The sequence below is a fragment of the Ochlerotatus camptorhynchus genome, unplaced genomic scaffold, assembly GCF_037179485.1.
Source record: "Ochlerotatus camptorhynchus isolate MF236.1 unplaced genomic scaffold, CSIRO-AGI_Acam_v1.1 ptg000082l, whole genome shotgun sequence".
NCBI lineage: Eukaryota > Metazoa > Arthropoda > Insecta > Diptera > Culicidae > Ochlerotatus > Ochlerotatus camptorhynchus.
The window spans coordinates 4,516,709-4,538,082 of NW_027040572.1; the positions used below are offsets into that span (position 1 = coordinate 4,516,709).

At 38.2% G+C, this 21,374-nt stretch overlaps 1 protein-coding gene across 1 annotated transcript in view; it reads left to right on the plus strand.

The window, feature by feature from the left end:
• The window catches only part of LOC135698070 (uncharacterized), a 285,545-nt gene extending 269,757 nt beyond the window's left edge, over positions 1 to 15,788 (plus strand). Inside the window, exons 3-4 of the mRNA XM_065217929.1 lie at positions 15,300 to 15,551; positions 15,708 to 15,788. Coding sequence (XP_065074001.1) covers positions 15,300 to 15,551; positions 15,708 to 15,788 — 333 coding nt within the window. The remainder of the gene's footprint in view (positions 1 to 15,299; positions 15,552 to 15,707) is intronic.
• The last annotated feature ends 5,586 nt before the right edge of the window (positions 15,789 to 21,374 follow it).

Below are 21,374 nucleotides of genomic sequence, written 5' to 3' on the forward strand. Positions count from 1 at the left end.
GTTAAGAAGCATCAACAAAAAGCAGTTTCCGGGCTCATTGAGCCTATACTACAGTTAGAGCCCAAAGAAACATTTTTCATAAACCACGCAAGTTCCTAGGTAAATTTTGCAATGCTTTCCTTTTCTGCCTCCCCTATTTTCATCTTGAGAAATTCCTTGCCCATTTCCCATACAATCTAGCCAGCGGCAGCTCATCACGTACGAGACATCCATCAAATTACCTAATTAGACGAGCATCGGTCTCTGTGTAGCTTTCGCACCGTATCTGCCTTTCCATTCCCACCGTCGCGTCGTCCCATAGTTTCCTCCAGACCTAAGACATATTTCACTGCCTCATCAGCATACTGCACACGGACAAAGCGACCGGGAAACGAAGCAAAAGGGATACCTACTTAATTGATGAGATGGGACGTGAGATCTTCACCGAGTGCATCGAGGTCAATTTCCGCCAGCCAGCGCGCGCTGATTACGCCCACACGTTCATTCCCCAACACTCCGATGGTTCAGATCAGACCTTCCCGTAAAAAGTGCTGACGGGCATGACTGTTTAGCGGTTGAGGTCTCTTCATTTGAAGTATCCTAAAGAAATTAATCTTTTCTTCACAACTCGCCACGACTTTCGGGTAAGCGAGGGGGGTCTTAAGAGCTCTATTAGCAACGCTCTCAGCAGAGGGATATTGCACCATTCACGAAAAAAACGAGCATTCTTATCATTTTCGGGCTGCACAAAAGCAATCCATCGATTAGCGCAATATTCATAGGTTTCTCAATTGAAAGGGAACGTGCTGGTTGTCTGGTAAGATGACCCACTTTCGAAACCGAAAAAAGTCATAACCAATAAAAGGCTCTTTTGAAACCATGCCTTCATTTGCCCAAGAGACAGCAGCAGCACGCGAGTTTTGAGTTCTTGTGCCACCCGCGCTTTGATTTCGCTTTTTTACCTTTTCTGATTCCCCCCTCGCGAGTTGAAACCCTGCTTTGGTAATAAATCAGATGCAGAACCCGTCGTGCTCTCGTTGAATTTGCTAGTCAAGCAGAAAATTTTCGTCTAGTCACATAAGAGTTGCAGAAGGCGATGACGTCTACGACAACGACGACGAAATCAAGAGTTGGTAATGTGCTGCCACTTGGGGACCTCGAAGTGGCGCTAATATCTAATCGTTTCGCTTGACGGTGACTGCGAGCCCGGAGAGGTCTCTATAGAAGGTTCCCATCGAAAAACGTGACCGCAACGGAAAAGGGATGGGGCTCAGAACTGCCACCCCCACCACCACGACCGGGGAGCTCTTGAATGACGTAAATTTGGATATTCGTCTTGAAGAATTTATGGCAACGGCGGTGAATGAATGTTGGCTTTGGTGGATTTATGAAATCTATTGTTGAAGGAATGGCAATTTGTCAACGAAAATGAGGACTACTTATTACGTTAATAGCACTTACTCAAGGAAAGACACTCTGAGTGGTAATTTACCGTAAAGAAAGAGGTGTTATTTTTAAACCTAAAAGTTAATAACTATCGCTCATAACCCACATTTCCGAGCACCAACCTACTAACCGGGGGACAATTAATTGACTTCAGTCTGTGGTGGCAGAAATTCTTCATCATGGAAAGCCTATTGAACGGACCGGTACCTTTCTACGACACGATGTGGAATTTGTCCCACGACCTCAAACATACACTCACTTTGAGAATTTTTTTGTTTTCGTCGAGCAGGACATGTCCGTCCGTCCGTCCTCCTCGCGCTTGGTTTCAAATCTCGCCCCAAGGAAAATGATGAAACCCCAGTCGCAGTCCGTCCGTTTGTCCGGTGGACGAGAGACCTGAAAGCAGAGCCCCGGCAAATATTTTTCCGGTCAATAAATATTGGAACTCGGGCTTTTGTCGTTCGTTCGGTGACGGTTGATGCTGTTTGGGTTGTCCACGCGGGTGAAAGGCAATTTTCGTTTACCATGTTTACGATCACCCATAAGCTCGTACATCAATCATAATTTTCAATAATCGCGCGCGCCCGCAAGAATGGGTCCATAAGGAATGCTGTGCTCGAGTGACAGAGAGGATGAAGTCTCAGTGCTCTTTCGATGTTTTTCAAGTGTGTCTTTGTAGGATGTCACCCGTATAGCTCCCCGACACTTGGGCAGCGAGAAGAAGGAGGGATTTGGGCTTTGAGGTAATGGGTTCATGAAAATGGGCGATAAATATTAATTCAATTTTCTTTTATTAAAACGTAAATTACCGCTTGTGGAGAATGAACATGTGAAATAATGTTCGACAATTTTACCGAAACTTTGAGATAGCGTGTTATGGCATGTTGCAGCGGACGGGTTGAATGGGTAAAATTTTGCATTGAGGCAATTAATGAAACATGAATGGTAATGCTGTTGGCTGTGCTGGTGTGAGAAATGGGTATGTTTCCCATATATCGGTTTTTTATGCTGATTAATAGGTTTGATTTTGGAACACAATGTTGTATGAATTATGAATGCACTTGACCTTCTAAAAATGCGACCCTTGCCATTGAACATTTTGAGTTGGTTTCATTATTTATGTACATCTATATTATTTTTGGCCTCAGATGAGTCCTCAGATAGCCTAGTCAGTAAAGGTATTGTATTACTAAGCCAGAGGAGGTGGGATCGATTCCCGGTCTGGTCGAGGAAATCTTTCGGTTTGGAAATTGTCTCGACATCCCTGAGATAACTATGTAAGTGCATCTAGAATACTAAGTTAAGCCAGGAAAACGCTCGAATCAAAAACGTATGTAGCCTAGAAGAATAATAAGAAGAAGATCTATAATGCGCATGAGCATGGTCATGATTGACCGCCTTGGATGCAACAACTGCTCTTGAACATGATTTGATATGAATTTCCGATCAACACGTCATTCCTGAAACTCAAAAATTACATGTTTTACGTAAATCACTCCTACCACATTTTTTAAGCTTTATATACAGTACTTTCCCGATTTTGTCAACCCCATCTGGAATTTTAAGCTGACAAAAACGGGAAGATTTTATCATCGGGATTTATTTTTCTCAATATTTAACCTTCAAAAAGGCAAAACTGTTTGCGTACTGCTGGTACGTACTGTTCAGTTTCCTAAAACTCTTCTTGGTTTCCAGCGCTGCAGCCCAGGCTGGCCCTCCATATCTCAGTATCGACGTAGATGCACAAGCCAGGAGCCGTCTCTGGCTGCTGCTTGGGATGGCCTTCGTCACCTTCTCGAAATAATATTTGACGTGGCTATTGACGTTAGGCGGTCGTCGATCATCAATCACTTCTAAGTATTTCAACACGCGCTTCGAGGCTATGGCCGCGATGTGACTCACACAAGAAATAATAAGGTTGGTCGAATTGGTCGCGTTACGTCGCGTGCTGTGTTTACTCTGGCCGCGGCCTTTGGCGTTATCCCCAAAGGTGATATCTGTCCGCTACACTGCTATAAAGTTACTGACCAATAGCGTTTTTTTTTGTGGGCATCTGCAGCTTTGCTCCTTGCATCAAGTTTTCAATCATGTCGATTGCCTCGGTCGCCAACATTTCCATCTCTTCCAGTGTCTTGCCTGTTACCGTCAAGACAACATCTCAACTCCTTTGGGTAGCTTCAGCGTTAGCACGCCGTTGTACATCACGAGCGTTGGACCGAAGATGGAGCCTTGTGGAACTTCCACCATGATGCTATTCGATATCTATCCCTTGTCTGCCTCGTAGACAGGGACTCGGTTCTGGAAGTAACTTCTTAGAATCCTTCGGTGATGGCCTCCCTGCTGGCGCTGTTAAACGCATTCATGACGTCGATCGTTATCCAACGTTGCTCTCCCATTTCGGAATCCGAACTGCCTCTCCGACAATCCGTGCATTTCTTCAGTCTGTTTAGGATGATCCTCTCCAAGAGTTTTCCAAATGTACCCAGCAGGCATAAAGGCTCATACGATGCTGGATCCCCCGGCGATTTTACTGGCTTCAACACTACAACACAGCAACACTAGCTTCTGTTTCTTCTATTTGTCAGGAAAGTGACCCTCGTCCAGGGATTTCTGCAGCACATGTCCGAGGACGCCTGGATCGTCGCTTTCAACGGCTGACAAAATCGGAGTGTAGATAAAATCGGGAGCTGACAAAATCGGGAAAGCACTGAATTATGAAAAAAAAAAACGATTTAAAGCATTATTCTATAATGTGAAGGAGCTTGTGATTGAACACATGATTCTGTGCTTAGTAACCAAAATGGGTCGCCACAAGGCCACCGAGCTTCCCATTTCACAAAAAAATCGACCAAATTCCCGTTCAACTTATTTCTTTCACGTACTCGTTCCTCCAACCGAATTTCAATACTCTACATCTTATAATAAACATAAATCTTATTCACTCTAAAACTCTATAATGTGAAGGAGCTTGTGATAGAACCCATAAATTTCTGTTCAATAATCAAAATTGGTCGTCACCGAGAACCTTATATCATAAAAACAAAAATACGATCAAGTTTCCGTTCAACTTGCTGTTACTAGATTTCGGTCCCGGCGGCAACTTCACAGACGATGACAACAACTGCTCTTGAGAAAGATTTTTTCCTTTGATTTGGTTTCCGTCGATCTTTGATTGGTACACGTTTTCAAAGCGATATTAAGAACAGCTATAGATTCATATACGTTACCGGCCGCAAATGGAAAATCCTCTCGCTTGCTTCGAATATTTCCTCCAGCGCTTCAATTTTACAAAATTATCGTAATCGAAGGTGATACTTTAAGGAAGCCTTAGCGTGAAAATTCAAAGACACAAATGTCAGCTTCCACAAAACATACAAATTTGAAATTGTTGCTCCTTGTTCGCTGTGCTACTACAAACAGAGAGTAGCAATTTCAAATTTGTATGTTTTGTATGTAAGACATTAATCACTAAGGCCTCATGATCGGTTATTTTCAAATCAGTATCCCTAACTAAACAAATGGAATCAACATTGGAATAAACGTGGTCAATTAAAGTTCTACTGTGCCTGGAAATACGCGTATATTCATCTACCGTTTGTTTTAAATTTAAAAAAATCAGCTAAACGCTTTAAATGATTCGAATTATAGTTATCACGCCAATTAATATTAAAATCACCAGCTAATAAATTTAATTTACTAGAATCAAGGCATGTCTCAAACCAGTTCTCTAAAACTTCAACAAAAAGCTGGTCACTAGAACTGGGAGAGTGATACAAAACACCATAATTACCCAAAGATGTTCTGACTAGAATTCTAAGATAAGTTTGGAGAGAGTTCTTGGTGAATTCCAAAAATAATTCCATGTTAGTTATGAGTACTCAGATCTAACTTGGAATTCACCAGGAGCTCCCTAGAAAATTATCTTGGTATTCTAGTCAGAATTTCTTTTAATAGGAATTTATTAGGAATTCCTAGAATGCCTTTGGAATTAATTTCTGAATTCCCATTAATTCTTGAATTCTTCTTCAAAATTCTGATTCAGAATTAAAAAAAAAATATGTTTCCAAGGCCTTAAATCTGAAATCTGGTTTTTTTCGAATTTCAACATATTGATTTTTTTACAAACTACAAAAATCCTGAAAACTTCTATACATTTGAAATATTTGTCTAAAGACCCAGTGAAAATAAAAATCCAAGAAAGGAAACTTAAAAAAAACATTATATGCCTAAAAAAACAAACAAGTCTTTCTTTGTCCTAATTAAAGAAAAATAATTGATAATTTTAATCAGATCCCTTTTCTATAAGATTATTTATAATAAATTCTAAATTCAAGTTAAGCCGGTTTAGTAACCGATTCAGTTCAATGTTTCACAAAGTTGTAAGTGTTCTATAAATGCACACTTTAATTTGAAAAGGTAATCGGTAACGGTAATCGCTATTTCTTTGTTTAAAGGATTGACATCCGTGTTTATAATTTTTTAGCACTATCTTGTAGGTTAGCAGGTATTGGCAGCTAATCTCTACGTAATTTCGTTCAGCAACTTATACTCTATTGTTATATAAACAATTCATAGAGGGATGCAAGGGGATGCCTAATGAATTTTCTTATAAAGTACCTCAATGTTTTGTTACAGTTTGCTGTTTTCATGACCATTTTTTCAAGTATGTTCATTAGAGTGGGTTGAAGCTTTGACAATGTTGTTTGCTTTTGTGTTTTTAATATATCCGAGTTTTGGTAAAATTTAAGCAAATATTTGTATTTATGGTAAGCAAATTAATAGGATCATTCCGTTTCTCATACGTTTTCCTATACAAAATTAAAAATTCTCCCGCTAATCGAGATTATAACCAAATTTGCTTAAAGTTTGCCCAGTTGTTGGGGACCTGAGCAAGCATTGAAAGAGCAATGGGGAGTCCACCCTAATGTAAATGCATGGAAAAATGGTCATGAAAACAGCAAAACGTAACAAAACCTTGAGGTGCTTTATTAGATAATTAATGTGTTTAATAAAGTACCACAATAAATGAAATTTGTGAGGAGAACGATAAATGAATTCTTCGTAAAATTTCCATGTGATTAAAGGGAAGGAGTGATTTTCAAAGGGAGTTCTGAAATGAATTCAATGAACTTTCTAAGAATTATTCCAAAGGGTTTCTTACTGAGATGAATTTTAAGGAAAATCCGAGGAAAATTTAAAGAAAATTTAATTTGGAGGATTGTTCGTTTTAACACTCTGAACACGATGTCTCCGGTGAAATGTATAACGGCAATCTTGCAATATTTGAAAAATCATAGCTCTTTCATTTACTGGTGAATTTCAAAACTATTGGAACGATTTGTCAATAAATACTATAAAGATTTATTCGGTATCAAATGGTTTAAAAAAATAGCGAGTATTCGGTCCAGTTCCCTTTACTTTAAATATAAGATAGTAATATTGTATAACGAAAATGATTACTCGGTGGATAACTGTACAAATAAAGTAATTATTTAAAAAGGTTTAAAATCTACCGATAAATATCTGAGCAATGATTTTTAAAAAATTTCCAATTTGCCGTTACACAATTTATATGAGGCATTGTGCTCGAAGTGTTAAGGAATGTTTCAATGGAATTCAGAGAACCATTTTAAAGATATCACAATAATATTTTTAGAGAATTTAAAGAAGCGTTCGAAGTGAATTCAAGGATAATTTCTGAAAATTTCAGGAACTTCGGGATAATACAAAGGGAACGCTAAGGAGAACTCCATGTGAATTTTCAGAAAAAATCTCCTGGACCATTATGAGGTCTTCAAAACTACGTGGAAGTTCCCAAAATATCTCTGAAGTTAATTAAGACTCAAGGCACTGTCACTTAATTTTGATTCTTTTTCTTTTTGAAATATTATTCAATCAGCATCATCAGTATACACATACATTCACACATAAGCCATGCCCATTTTCTGGGTAAAACACTTTCATTGCATCTACTTACTTGTGTTTACGTAGCATTCCAAAATTTCACGCAGAAGCAAATCGAGTGATGGTTAGTTGCCTCTTAAACCGTCTTGAAGTTCTTTTTTTTTAGATATAGAAACCGCCTGATGCTTACAATGCTTTGCATCAAAAAAAAAATATTTTATTTTCTCTGATCTTTTTGGTTTTTTTTTATAATGGTGTTTGTTTGCGTGGGTGAGACAGTTAAGACAAACCGTCGCTTGAAGTGATTGTTTACAAAAGCAGATACGTCGATTTTAATAGTTTCGCTTGTTTTCTTAAGTTTCTCGATATTCCAAGCAGTCATGGGTCTTCTCTGAACTGCCGTTAGATGACAATGTGACGTATATCCATTTAGTGAATTGTTCAGAAAACAGATACTTTCGTTTAACCTCGCAATTATTGTTAAAATTTTAAAAATTATTACTGGATCTGTTGAATACAGCGAATCCAAACATGTAAAGCAACCAACAATACAGACAAAACGGTTGCTACGACTACCATGACAAACTCGCCCTGTAACGTAAAGCCGCGGCCAGCGTAGACGCGACAAGCAACGCGACGCAATGCGACTCACGCAAGGAATAATAATAAATAATCAGATTCTTTTGAATTGGTCGCGTCGCGTCGCGAATCGCGTCTACCCTGGCCGTACCCTAACTCAATCGGAGTGGTAGAAGGATATTTATATATTGTTTGCATGCTTTGTTGCAATATACACGGATAAGGACTAGCAATGGGCGATCTTGGATCGAAACACAAAAGATCGATTCTTTTGGTTCAATTAATCGATTTTTTGAATCGATCCCAAACACGTCAAAAATCGACTGGCTTGATCTTTTTCATTCGATTTTTATTTCGATCCAAAAAGAAAATTTCAGTGCATTTGCATTCGCAATTTAATATTGATTTTTTTGTCTGCACTTTTGCACATCACTTGCCTTGAACATGGATTCTGCCAAACAACCAGTGTGACAGTTCAGTAGAAAAGAACGAGAAAGAGAAAGTTTTGGGCTCCCGAGATGATTATAGACCCTTTTAACGTTGAGCTGGTGGATAAATTTGCTATTGCAACGCTCCTTGATCCCCGTTTCAAGACACTGTACCTGGAGTCTTCAGCTCATTCTTTTCAGTTATTTCAGTTAAAATTATGTCTGAGCAGATCTATATTACCGAAAGAGTATACGATAATAGGTCCAAATCTGTCCCCTCACCAAAACCAACCGGAGGCGAAATGGTAAAGAAAGTTATTAATCTACATATGTAAAAACATTCACTTCTTATGGCATATATCAGGTTTATCAGTCCTCTGCTATGTCAGAATTGGATCGCCATGGGGGCATATCCGCAGAATTAAAAAAATTCTTGTATCAGCCTGTTTTCCCACGTTCTGTCGATGCTTTTCAAGCATAAGATCCGTAGTGAATATCCCCATGTATACCCCATTGCTCGAGACTATTTCTCGATGAACATTTCAAATGGTCCTATCTGCTTTAATCGATTCTCTTCATCGACTTTCTCTTTTCATAACTACTGCTATGCAAACAGATTTCGCGCTAATTCTACCACATAGTTTGATAAAGGAGGTTCTTATCTAGCGTCCAAAACGTCAAATACAACAGGGAAAGGTTTTGCAGCTGAGTTATTGATGAAAGAGAAAGTCGATGAAGAGAATCAATCAATGCAGATAGGACCTTTTGAAATGTTTATCTAGATTTATCAAGAATGGTAACAAGTGTTCCGTCAGAGAGGCTATTCTCTAAAACTGGTGAAACCACACAGAATCGATATCGGTTCACTGCAAAACGCATGGCTCAATTAGCTTTCTTGCGGTCCTTTTCAGATGAGTTTTGGGATATCTGAATTAAGTAGTGTCAGTACTGACCTGCTTTTACACTCTGACTATCTAATCGTTTTGTTTCATATGTTAATCTTTCGTTTTTTAAATCGTTCATTTAATACCAATAAAACGAATATTATGACCTGTTAAATAACACACCTAATCAAGTATCCTGAGCTAAACTTTCTACATGTCAAATGAAATCAAAATATTCATTTACTATATTTTCATGATGTATGTATGTTACACTCACAACTTTTACTGCGTACGTACTTCACAATTTATTTCTAAATTATATCAATCATCCCACTAAATGACTATTATAAGTGAAATGTCAAAACAAGATAGCTTATGTGACGTAATATCAGCTTTAGACTGAACTTAGCGTTAATTTGCACCAACTTTCCTTTGATCCGTTATATTTGAAACATTTTTGTGCCATTTTGAAAAATGCATCGATTCAAAAGATCGATTCAATAAGATCGATTCAAAATGATTGATTAAATCGGTGAATCGATTATTTTCAAAAAAAAAAATTAATCGATTCACTAAGATCGATTTTTGCCTCAAGATCACCCAATGCTAATGAGGAAATAGCTTGATTAAAGAGCCTAAATTTATAAAGAGATGACATGTCAAAATTGGAACAATCGATTATCTGTCCAAGTCATAAGAAAAGTTATTCCAATCGAGCAGAACACCTGCCAAATTGATAAGATGTCGCCTCTTTACCCAATTCAGTCTCTTTAGCTTGATCTGAATCGAGAAAAGACATACAAACAAATTCCCATTAAACCGAACCCTACATGGATCAATATATTGACGGAAAGGGGAATTATTGGCAATAATATTGATGATTTGAACACAAAAATATTGTCAATACCGATGTATTGACATCAATATAGAATGTATTGACGTCAATATAGAATGTATTGACGTCAATATAGAATGTATTGACGTCAATATAGAATGTATTGACAATACAATTGTTGTCAATAAAAGCATTCGTGTAAGGTCCACTTAACACACGTGTATCATCTTCGGCTTTACTTCGTGAAGCAGCTTGCCAAAAATTTGCTCGTTTCCTTCTGAGTGAGCTGTGTCGCATGGGCTGCTTGCCATGAAAACAAAGGAAGAAGATTATATCATTATTGCTTTCCACTTCTGACATAGCCAGTACATTTTTTGAAAAACCATCGTCCAGAGCGAAACAAAACAGCCAGCACACGGGCGGCCGTTTATAATTACATTCCAAGCGAACAGCGGAGATAGAGAATAAATAAAATCTCGCAGCCTGATTTTTCCAAACAGTTTATTGTAATGAAATTTTAGCTGCAGGCTTGCGTGTGACAGTAAATTGCCAATTCCCTTATTTAAGCATAATTTTAACATCAATGCTTATGAGTGGTCAGTCTTCATTCTTATCTTTTAATTCCATGCAATAAACATCAAATAAATGCAGTAATCAGCCAGAAATCAGCAAAATTCTACACGACATAAATTTATGTCACGCGCGCCGCCGGTCTTGTCTGCTTCTTTGTGCGAAAATGTTCTGTCGCTGGCAAAAAACAATTTAGAAATGTCATGACATTTTTGCCGCTTGCCAGTTTGTTTTTGTGTATCCAAAATGGTTATCGCAAAAAGTATCAAATGTTAAGGAAAAAATGTTAAACTCCAGGACTCGTGTCACCACTGGACAAAGCGCTATCATTCGGTTTGTTGATCGCTTGTTATTTTATCATTTGGAAATATTTTTGATTCCTTGGTTGAATATTATCTAAACAAAAAGCCTTCTGTGTTGCAAAATAAAATGAGTTCTCGAGACTGCCTTGGATTATTCAGAATTTTATCTTGGTCCCCATAAAAGAATATCACTCCCATATGGTAAAAGTAGGAATTGTGGGGCCTTATAGCCTAGTCAGTAAAGGCACGGTATTACCAAGCCGGAGGCGGCGGATTCGATTCCCGGTCCGGTCGAGGGAATCTTTTGGGTTGGAAATTTTCTCGACTTCCCTGGGCATAGAGTATCATTGTGCTTGCCACACAATATACAAATTCATGCATTGGTATTGGCATCGAAAAGCTCTCAATTCATAACTGTGGAAGTGCATTTAGAACATTAACTTGAGAGCACGCAATAAGCTAATGTGCACTAAGCAATAAGCTTGAAATGCGAATAAGAAGAAGAAGAAGAAGAAGAAGAAGAAGAAGAAGAAGAAGAAGAAGAAGAAGGAATTCAGAAAAATAGCAGTCGGAGTAACGAAGTGCGATTCTCATGTAAATAATAGAAAATTCATAGTAAATTTATTAATATTATTTCAATCTGCTGTCAAAACATTCGAGAATCGACCACTAGGAACGCTGTTAAAAAATAAGCAATGTGTCCAGATTTTAAGTGAATCGAGCATTATTTTTCAGAGCTGGCAAAAACAAAATTATGTGTGTGGGAAGAAATTTCCCAATAAAATTGGATGAAACTTCCCAGGAAAGTTGGAATAAGCTTTGGTGCAAAGTCAGAATAAGCTTTCGGGTGAACTTGGAAGAAACTTCCGGTGAAATTAGATGAACCTATCCAGAGAAGCAGGACGAAACTTCCAGGGGAAGCCGTTCGAAACTTCCGGGGCAAACCATTGCCGGGAGAACTCCGAAACAAATATTCCGTAGAAACCAGAAGACACTTCCAAAGAATGTCACAAGGGCTTCTGATAAGTCGGAAGAAAGTTCCAGGAGAGATTAGAAGAGTCTTCCGTGTGAAATAGAGTGAAATTTCCACTTCAAGAGAAAGCTAGTTGTACTTTTAGGGAAAGATGCAAACATCTTCTAAGACAAGTTGGATGAAATTTTCTGGAAATTTTTGAAGAAAGTTGGACCAAGTCACAATTCTTATATGTAACTAACAAACGAATAACTATGTCAAAAAATATATCTGGTCACCACCTGTTCCCCGATTCCCTGTTAATTCAAAAATGGCCAAGAAATGGAAACACTACCCGAGCAAAGGATTATACCAGATTGATAACAAGTTCTGATACCGGTTGTCAAGATTTAATAACTGAATATGTTATCATTGTGGTTGAATAAGCAGCCAACATAACACAAATTATAACAAAAAATTACTCCGTGGATATCAAAAAAATAACTGATTTAGTTATCATTGAAAACATCTTGATAACAAATCCTGTGATCCATGCAAATATTTTCAACAAATTTCAAATTATTTTATTGATTTGGTATTAAAACCTTACGCAGATAACTGAAACATGATTCCCGAGAAAGTAAATAACAACTTGATATCATCTTGAAAATAAGTCGTGTTATTCCAGATATCATATTATTTTCTGTTGTTATCGCATAACCAATTTAGTTATCAACATCGACTAATTTTGTTATCATTTGTTATCATGAAAGAATACCCGAGTAAAAACATCTTGAATAGCAAAACATCTTGATAGCAACGAAAACATCTTGATAGCAAATCCTGTGATGCATGTGATTTTTTTTTCTAAAAATTCAAAATTAATTTGTCGATTTGGAATAACAGCCTTACACTGATAAATAAAATATGATTGGCAGTGTTTTGTTTCTTACCATGCGGAGAATATTTGAAGTTTTGAACTAACCTTTTATCATTTCATTTTCTTTGATGATAACAACTGATAACAAAATTAGTCGAGATTAAAAACTAAATTAGATATGTGATAACAACTGAAAACAAAGTGATATCTGGAATAACAAAACTTGTTTTCAGGATGATATCAGGTTGTTATTTTACTTTGCTCGGGTATGGAATGATGTAAGTTTACTTTAAAACTTCAAATATTATCCGCATGGTGAGAAAAAAAAACACACTGATAATCATGTTTCAGTTATATGCGTAAGTTTTTAATACCAAATCAATAAAATAATTTGAAATTTGTCGGATTTTTTATCAAGATGTTTTCAATGATAACTAAATAAGATATTTTTTTGATATCCACGGAGTAATTTTTTGTTATAATTTGTGTTATGTTGGCTGTTTATTCAACCACAATGATAACATATTCAGTTATCAAATCTTGAAAACCGGGTATCAGAACTTGTTATCAATCTGGTATAATCTTTTGCTCGGGTTGGTTGTGTGTTTTTTTTTTTAATATTTGAAGTTTTAAAGTAAACTAACATCATTCCATATTCTTTCATGATAACAAATGATAACAAAATTAATCGATGTTGATAACTAAATTATTTATGCGATAACAACAGAATATAAAATGATATCTGGAATAACAAGACTTATTTTCAAGATGATATCAAGCTGTTATTTTACTTTGCTCGGGTATGCACTATGCACTATGAAACCGAAACAGATAAATTCAAACATTAAGGCTTTAATTATTTATTTTAGATATTATCTAAACTGAGATTTTCTTATGTAACAAAGGTTGTATACATCTGCTCTGTGTAAAAATATGGGTTTATCGGAGATAACGGGTTTAAATATGTGGAAAACTCAAACTTCCCTTAAATTGTGCAAAAGGCCTTATTATGGGATTGTAGATACGAAAATCTCAATCATCCCTAAAATCGTGAAAGCGGCCTTATTCACGGAGAAAAACGGGTTTAGAGATTAGAAAAACCTAATCACCCCTTAAATTACGAGATAAATTAGTTCAAAGATGTGGAAAATCCAAGATCTTTCATCCCTCAGTACACATATTCAATGATGCTTTTTCTTTAAAACCAATGTAGACCTAAACTGTCCATAAGCTCAGTTCCCCCATAAACTATGCCAATCTACCAAGGTACAATGCACCCATTTGGCCAGAACAAAACGCGCCCATAAATTGGCAGGCCCATAAGTTTCCCACTCTCGCGTTTAGAACTTCGTTCTTCGCGCCTAGAACGTTTCGCCCGTTAGATAAGAAATAAAAGCAAACTGCAATTGAAACCAATATCGTGTCACGTGTCAAGTATTGGTTATTGCTCCGGACCCATACTCTTTGCACCGGAATTTACTGCCCATATAGCTGTTTGCGGGCTGCCATTGCTTGGGTTAGACCACGTTTAGAACACTGCTGATCGCCACGGGTCAACGTTGGTGGTCCGGACACTGCAGTGTGTTCGGAACCGCAAAACAAATGACGACTCACGAGACTGCGGAGGGATTTGTGGGAGATTTTCCATTTTATTACCCGGTTCCACGAATAAAGGATTGCCGGACTTCTCGTAATCGTCACCACCGCGAGACAGAACAACGGCTACAGGTTTGCGGGAATCAGTTCTTGATCATCGTCGCATGGGAGGGGGGTTTGTGGATCTGGAGAAGACAGATCGTAAAGTGCAGTTTGTCGTTTATGTCAATTCAATTAAGAAAAATGCACTGCTTTGATTGTGCTTGATGCAGTAGGATGGAAGTGACGATTACTCGGCGACGAAGACGAGTTGGTTGGTTGATTGGCTATTAACTGTATTGCGACAGGTCGTCAATTAGATTACGTGCGGAGATCAAAGTTTGAGAACTTTTGTTGATTCAGTTTTAACGATTGTGCTCCGAGGTAGATTGCGAAACGTCGGGTGCATAACATCTAGGTTACTCACTTAATTTGCCTTTCTGCGGAAATCGCTATCGGATCGGTCCGACGGACACAGACATACCTCCAGTGTGCGCTGAACAAACAAGTTGAGCTACTTATGCTAAAAGCTCGCCTGGGCTTGTTGTTTTTTTTTCTTGTAGCCACAGGGAACAGAACGACTAGTGTGATGCTGTAGTTAGGGATGTGTGATGGGTTCTGAAGAATAGGGAGTTATATTTTAAGATTTGACTTTCATATGTCCGCTATGTCTGAAATAGCGTTTTATAAGAATTGAATATCCATACCAGGTATGCCACGTACAAGTTTAGGTTCAAACGTCCTCTGTACATCACTGTCCTCGCCTGTTATTACGATGTAAAGCACGCAAAAATTTGCATCAACGAACGCATTTCGCTCGTGATAAATGATCGCTTTATTTACCGGTGCTCTTCTTTTTCTCTTTTTCTTCCCGATTTTCCTTCGTCGAATGGCATCACGCACAGGCCCGTCCCCTGACGATGCCGCCGGTGGACAACAACAATTTATCATCGAACGGTATTGAGAAGCTGATAGACCAGCACTTTGGGCCACTGTATCCCGATTACGCGGACCACACACGGCCGGTGCTGATCCGACAGGCGCGGGATCTGCTAGTATGCACCTTCCACGGCGATCTGGAGCGTTTCGAGGCTGGTTTCCTGCGACCGGCGGCAGCAATCGTGAGCGGACTGCGGAGCGTCTATCTTCAAGGACAGGTGAGTGAGTGCGGTGGAATTCACGGCGTCGTCCCTTTCGGGGGATTGGTCATGGTCAGATGATTGCTCTGCTTATTGTAAATGGAGAAATTCTCCGTGTTTCAGTAGGGATCAAAGCTTATCCGGGATGTGGTTATGTAATTTACGTAATCGTAGCTGATCCACGTAAGTGACAAATTGAAGGGTTTGGAATGTGGAAAGGACGGAATCGATAGCCTGGAACGGTTAATTTATTGAGGGTCGGAAGGCTTTATTCTACCGTACTGTCACTCATTCTTGAGCTGCAACCAGAGCTTCACTCCATAATTACTCTCATTGTGGTAATCACGTGCCCGCAACTGCAAAGGTGACACAAGATATGTACCGTATCAAAGTGCAAAGAACTCCGGAAACAGTATGTTAACATCCTCCTTATCAACAGCACAATCTCCATTTAATTCTCTGCGATGATATGTGCAGTCGTTTGTCTTGACGTCAGAGCGAGAAAGATTAACAAACTCCAAAAAAAAAAAAAAAACGTCTTCAAGGTGGGAGATAAGCACTCGAGTAAACAAGTAGGCATGTGCAGCAGCACGCCGCCGACCGTCGCATCTCGGGATTCAAAGTCGAGTTTAGTCGCTCCAGAGATAAAGGCTGACTAAAAGAAAATTGGTACGCACAAAAAGACCCGTAATTCGTGATTCAATAAGTTTAAAATGTCCATCAATGGTTGCTTTACAGTACTTTTATTAAAACTTCTAAGTTACAGCATTATATGGTTACATTTCTCCTGTTCGAACGAAATCTCGAACCTTCCTCTTGATGGAGCCCATCAGCGCCCGTACAGTGGAAACGGACACGGAATCCGGCCAAAAGTTGACTTTGCCCCTACGCTTGCGGATGAACGGCAATACACGCTTTTTCAGGCATTCTTTGATGTAAACTTGGGATGTCATCATCGAGGATGTGCCGAATGGTTCCGTTTTCAGGCCACAACTGCAAATCGCTTGTCAAATCATAGACTTTTTCGCGAACTTGTCGACAAACACAAATTTGAATCGTCCCGGCACATCCCCGGCACATCGTCCAGTCGCGATGTAAATCTTTTAACCAGGATCGAGTTTGACGTATTTTTCGTCATCGATCAAAGTGCAGCCCTTGTGTTTCGTCAAAACACGGTCGTACAAGAGCCTTGCAGGCATTTTGGTCACGGAATTCTGCTTCATGTATCGGTTTGGATGTCTACTGGCTTTGTCCGATTTGTATCCTTCCCTGGCAATGAAGGTTAGTGTTGTACCTTCTGGCCACATCTTGGATCAAAAGACCGGGGTTGGCTTTAACGCACCTCAACACCTTGCTGCGCAGCTGACGATCCCTGGTTCCAGTTTTTTTGTAGGTCCGCTGATTCCTTTCCACACTCAGGGTTCCCTTGTAGGTTTTGCACTTTTAACAAACTGCTGTCTTCGGCATCTTCAGCACTTTAACCAGCTTGGAACCGGACCATTCCGGATTTTCCAGGTATTTGTGCACAATATTTTTTCTTCTTTCGAGTTCCATTTGACGTTATTTTTGAACGCCGACTACTTTTATCAAACTTGCACCAGTTGAAGTACAGAAGTGTAAACAAACAACTGTCAAATATTTTCGATTCCCAACACTAGAGGCGTGCTATAAGCGCGTGAGGGGCGTACAAATTTACTTCTAGTCAGCCTGTAGAAGTGATAATGTCCAGAAAAAAAGTGTTGAAAAGCATATCGGAGTTATCGCGAGACATACTGAGTAGCAAAGAAAGATGACGATGGATGCGAAGACGGTTATACGTAAATAAAAGAGCGAAACATCATTTCTACCTGTTTGTGGTTGATGTGGGGCAATATAATGATATCAGTTGCATGTCAGGAGTGTGTTCACAAAAATGTCGTTGAACCCTGAAACGAATCGACAATATTCTTTGAATTGCTTTCGGAATACTCGGTACCCTCTACAATGGAGCTACGTGGGGGGAATTGCTAAGAGAATTTGCAAATCGAGCATCCTTTTGTTCAGGTTCGGTGCATCAAAAGTTTACAAATGAAAAGGAATGAAGGATAACATAAAACCGTCTTATGTTGTAAGTCGCTGATTTGCTGGTGCAACAATAGATGCGTATTTATTTTAACGAGGATATCTGTCGAGAACTTTAGAGACAGTGTAGTACAAAAATACATGATTGGTTTGAATTATTTCAATGCCAGTCTCCGGACCATTTTAAAAGTTGATTATTTATCATTGCTTACCATGCTAAAAAATGCGTACGCAGGATAGTTTATCATAGTCTTTTATAATCGTTCAGAACCATCACACATAGGGTCAATGTCCCTAATGTCAGCCTATATGACGCATTGTTCAAAGAAAAAATGATGAACAGGAGATTTGGCTGTTTTGGCAAAAATGTATATGTGAAACTTATACTACTTATGGCTCGTTTTGGCAAACGGTACGCTGAATTACAGTGTTTGAAAAGACGGCTAACGAATCTTTCATGTGGATGGGTATGACGTTAATCTCATGATGTTCTGCTCACTAAGCAAAAACGGTCGCTTTAAGGCCACCGAGATCTTCATGTCACATCACACCATTTATGATCGAGTTGTTGTAGCCATTCAAACCCGGCATTAAATAATTTAATATGATGGGGCCTGGGTTTGATCCCACGATTTTCTGCTCAGTAAGCAAAAACGGCTGTCTGAGGCAGCCGAGCCCTTCAAATCAGAACATACCACTATGATGGAGTTAGTGATATAACCCGATGGTGGTGCCCCTTACACCAGAATAAGCCACGACGACCGACGATCTTTTAAACCTGGAGACATGAAGCTACGAAAAAGTCCACACTTTTTGGGCTACCATGCACAACAAACTACGACCGACGCGACGGTTGTTTAATGATAAATATTTTATATTTGAGTCATGCACTTAACTCTCAATCCTCTTCACAAACTACTATTCCCTAATAAACCGAACTAACAAGTCGGACGGAAAAATCTCGCGCAACATTTGAAAATTGAACATGACTAAAATGTAAACAAATAGTTTTTTTTAATACCGTTCTATAGCACCCCTAAATAACTACCAGTTGTATAGGAATGTTCCGCTAATCGATAAAAATCATTAAAAATAACTTGATTTTTAAAAAGGCTGATCAACGAAATTTTTCGAATCATTCATAGTTTCACATGCTAAAACCGTCTAACATACATTTTTTCCGTTTCATTCATAGTGACGTAGAAGGGCCAATGATTGCACGTTTTCAAATCAAAGTTAGGCGTGATTTGTTTTGCATTTATTTGACGTTAAGAAAACGCTTTACCGCAAACCATTTATGATGACAAGCACACCGGCTTAACAAAAAGGGCCTAACCATTGAAGGATTTACACAGAGGCTTATTAATTTATAAAATTAAATCGTTCTCGATTTTCATGTATTTTTGGAAACTTTTTGCATATTTTGGATGTTGTGTTTTGGGATACAGTTACTTTTGTAATTGTGAACAATATAAATCCCTAAATTACTTCAATTTCATTATATATGAATTAAACAGTGGTGCAAAAATGTACAATTTATTTTCTGGTTTGTTTTCATTTTGGACACAGGCCCTCTTCAAATGCTTCGCGAGAAATCACCAAATTTGTGTGATCTTTACCACTACACGACACCACCAACACACTTCCTTCTTTTTTCTTCTTCTTCTTCTTCTTCTTCTTCTTCTTCTTCTTCTTCTTCTTTTTCTTCTTCTTCGTACCCAAGTAACACATAAAACATCCTTTTGAAAAAGAATTAGAACGGCTTGTTGTATAAATGTATTATAAGAGATGCAGAAAACATCCCACGTTATATGTAAGGTTTAAAGAAGTTTTCTTCATACTTCTTTGATTCAACATTTTCCAAAATAGTGTTCTTTTGCTTTTATCTCTAAATGTTATAATACCATTATAAAACATGTCGTACTCAAAATCAATCCAGATTGACGTAAACATTGACGGTGCCATTGAGCAGTGATTGACAGTTTCTTATGAGGTATTCGGAGGTTTGTTATAAAGAAAGTTGAAAATACTTTTTTATGACATCTCATAAATGAATACAACTGAAAATGTGCAGGTTGTCTTATAAGGAGTTGAAAATACGTTTAAATAACATTCTGGTACATCTACGCTTTGCTACTAACAAAACGTCTTCATGACGGACCGAAGCCGTGTTGAACGAGAAAATAATTTTCATGCTATTGGCAAGAACATCATAGATACTTATAACATTACCCTACCTATAAGCGGTATTGGTCTAGTTAGGTAGTAACAATTATACCACGCCAAGGACCAGTGATCGAATCCCATGCTCAAGTTTTTTTTAAATTTTTTTTTCGTCGCTGGTTTTTATGATGTTTCCGAAACATGTTATAAGACCAGTATTTAGTTGTATAAGCTCCACGTCTTGCGCTTTTTAGGTTGTATAAATGTATTAAATGATGTTTATTAAAGTATTAGTGATTCTTTGCGTTAGTCATTACAAAGTATTTTCAACTTCTTTATGACAAGCCGTGTTGCTTGGGTATTAGCTTATTGCGTGCTCTCAATTTAGTGTTCTAGATGCACTTCCACAGTTATTAATTGAGAGCTTTCGATGCCTGTACCATTTTTGCATTGGTATAATTGTGTGGCAAGTCCAATCATACTTCTATGCCCAGGGAAGTCGAGAAATTTTCCAACCCGAAAAATTCCTAGACCGGACCGGGAATTGAACCCAGCCACCTCCAGCATGGTCTTGCTTTGTAGCTGCGCCTTTACCGACAGAGCTAAGGGAGGCCCCCACCAGCTCACTTCCATGCATGCTAAATATCCGCCTTCCACTCGTGCGTGTATGTTTCTGCTTCTCTCATGTTCACCAATACAAATATCATTCTTACGCTTCGAAGCTGTAATGCCAGGTGATTTTTATACATATATGGACAGGTACAAAACATAATCTGGAAGAATGGAATGCCCTGATAGGGTATACGTCCCTAACCTCGGTCTAATATGCAGCCATCGATTACGTTTTTAATCATAACTCATCAATGAATTTACCTGCAAACGATATTCTACTGCTAAATGGTATGCTTAGATATGCTTATCATGTCGTTTGCTATCAGAAACCACGAAAAGTTGAAAAACTTACTTTTTTTAAGACAATAACTCACGAGGGAAATGTATGTAATATGGGTCTATTGTCCCCAAATTGGGTCTATTTATGGATGCAACTTCGTCCTATCTTGTTTGATCCTCAAAAAAACGCTCTTGGTAACGTTTTCTGATGTATTTTTTTTTATCACTATCACTGTTAACTTAATGCTCTTCATTCCTCAAAACATTTCTTAGAGAAAATTTTACGAAAACTACATTAAATCACTCAATTTAAAAATTAAAAATTAAAAATTTCGCTTATCGTCTTTTGACCGCAGAATATCTAAATCAGAACATTGTGATGTTCATTATACAGGTTTGGCAGAAAAAATCTCCCTTCCTGTTCGTTCCTTATCATCCAAATGCAAAACAACATTGTTGACGTTACTCTTATTGCTATATGCTGTCAAATGAATTTCATGGGCCATAGTTAGGAACATAGAAAAGAAATGTGTCCCTAAAGTTGGGTCCATGTTTTACTTGTGAAAACGTTGTTAAACAATTAAAATAAACATAAAATATTCAAACAGCAACTGTAAGTTTTACGTCTAGTGTGTATTATCAGGTAATTCCAATCAATAAATGCCATAATCAGGCCATTTGATGATCGTCAGTCAACCTTCCCATCTTAACCTTATAAGTCATGGC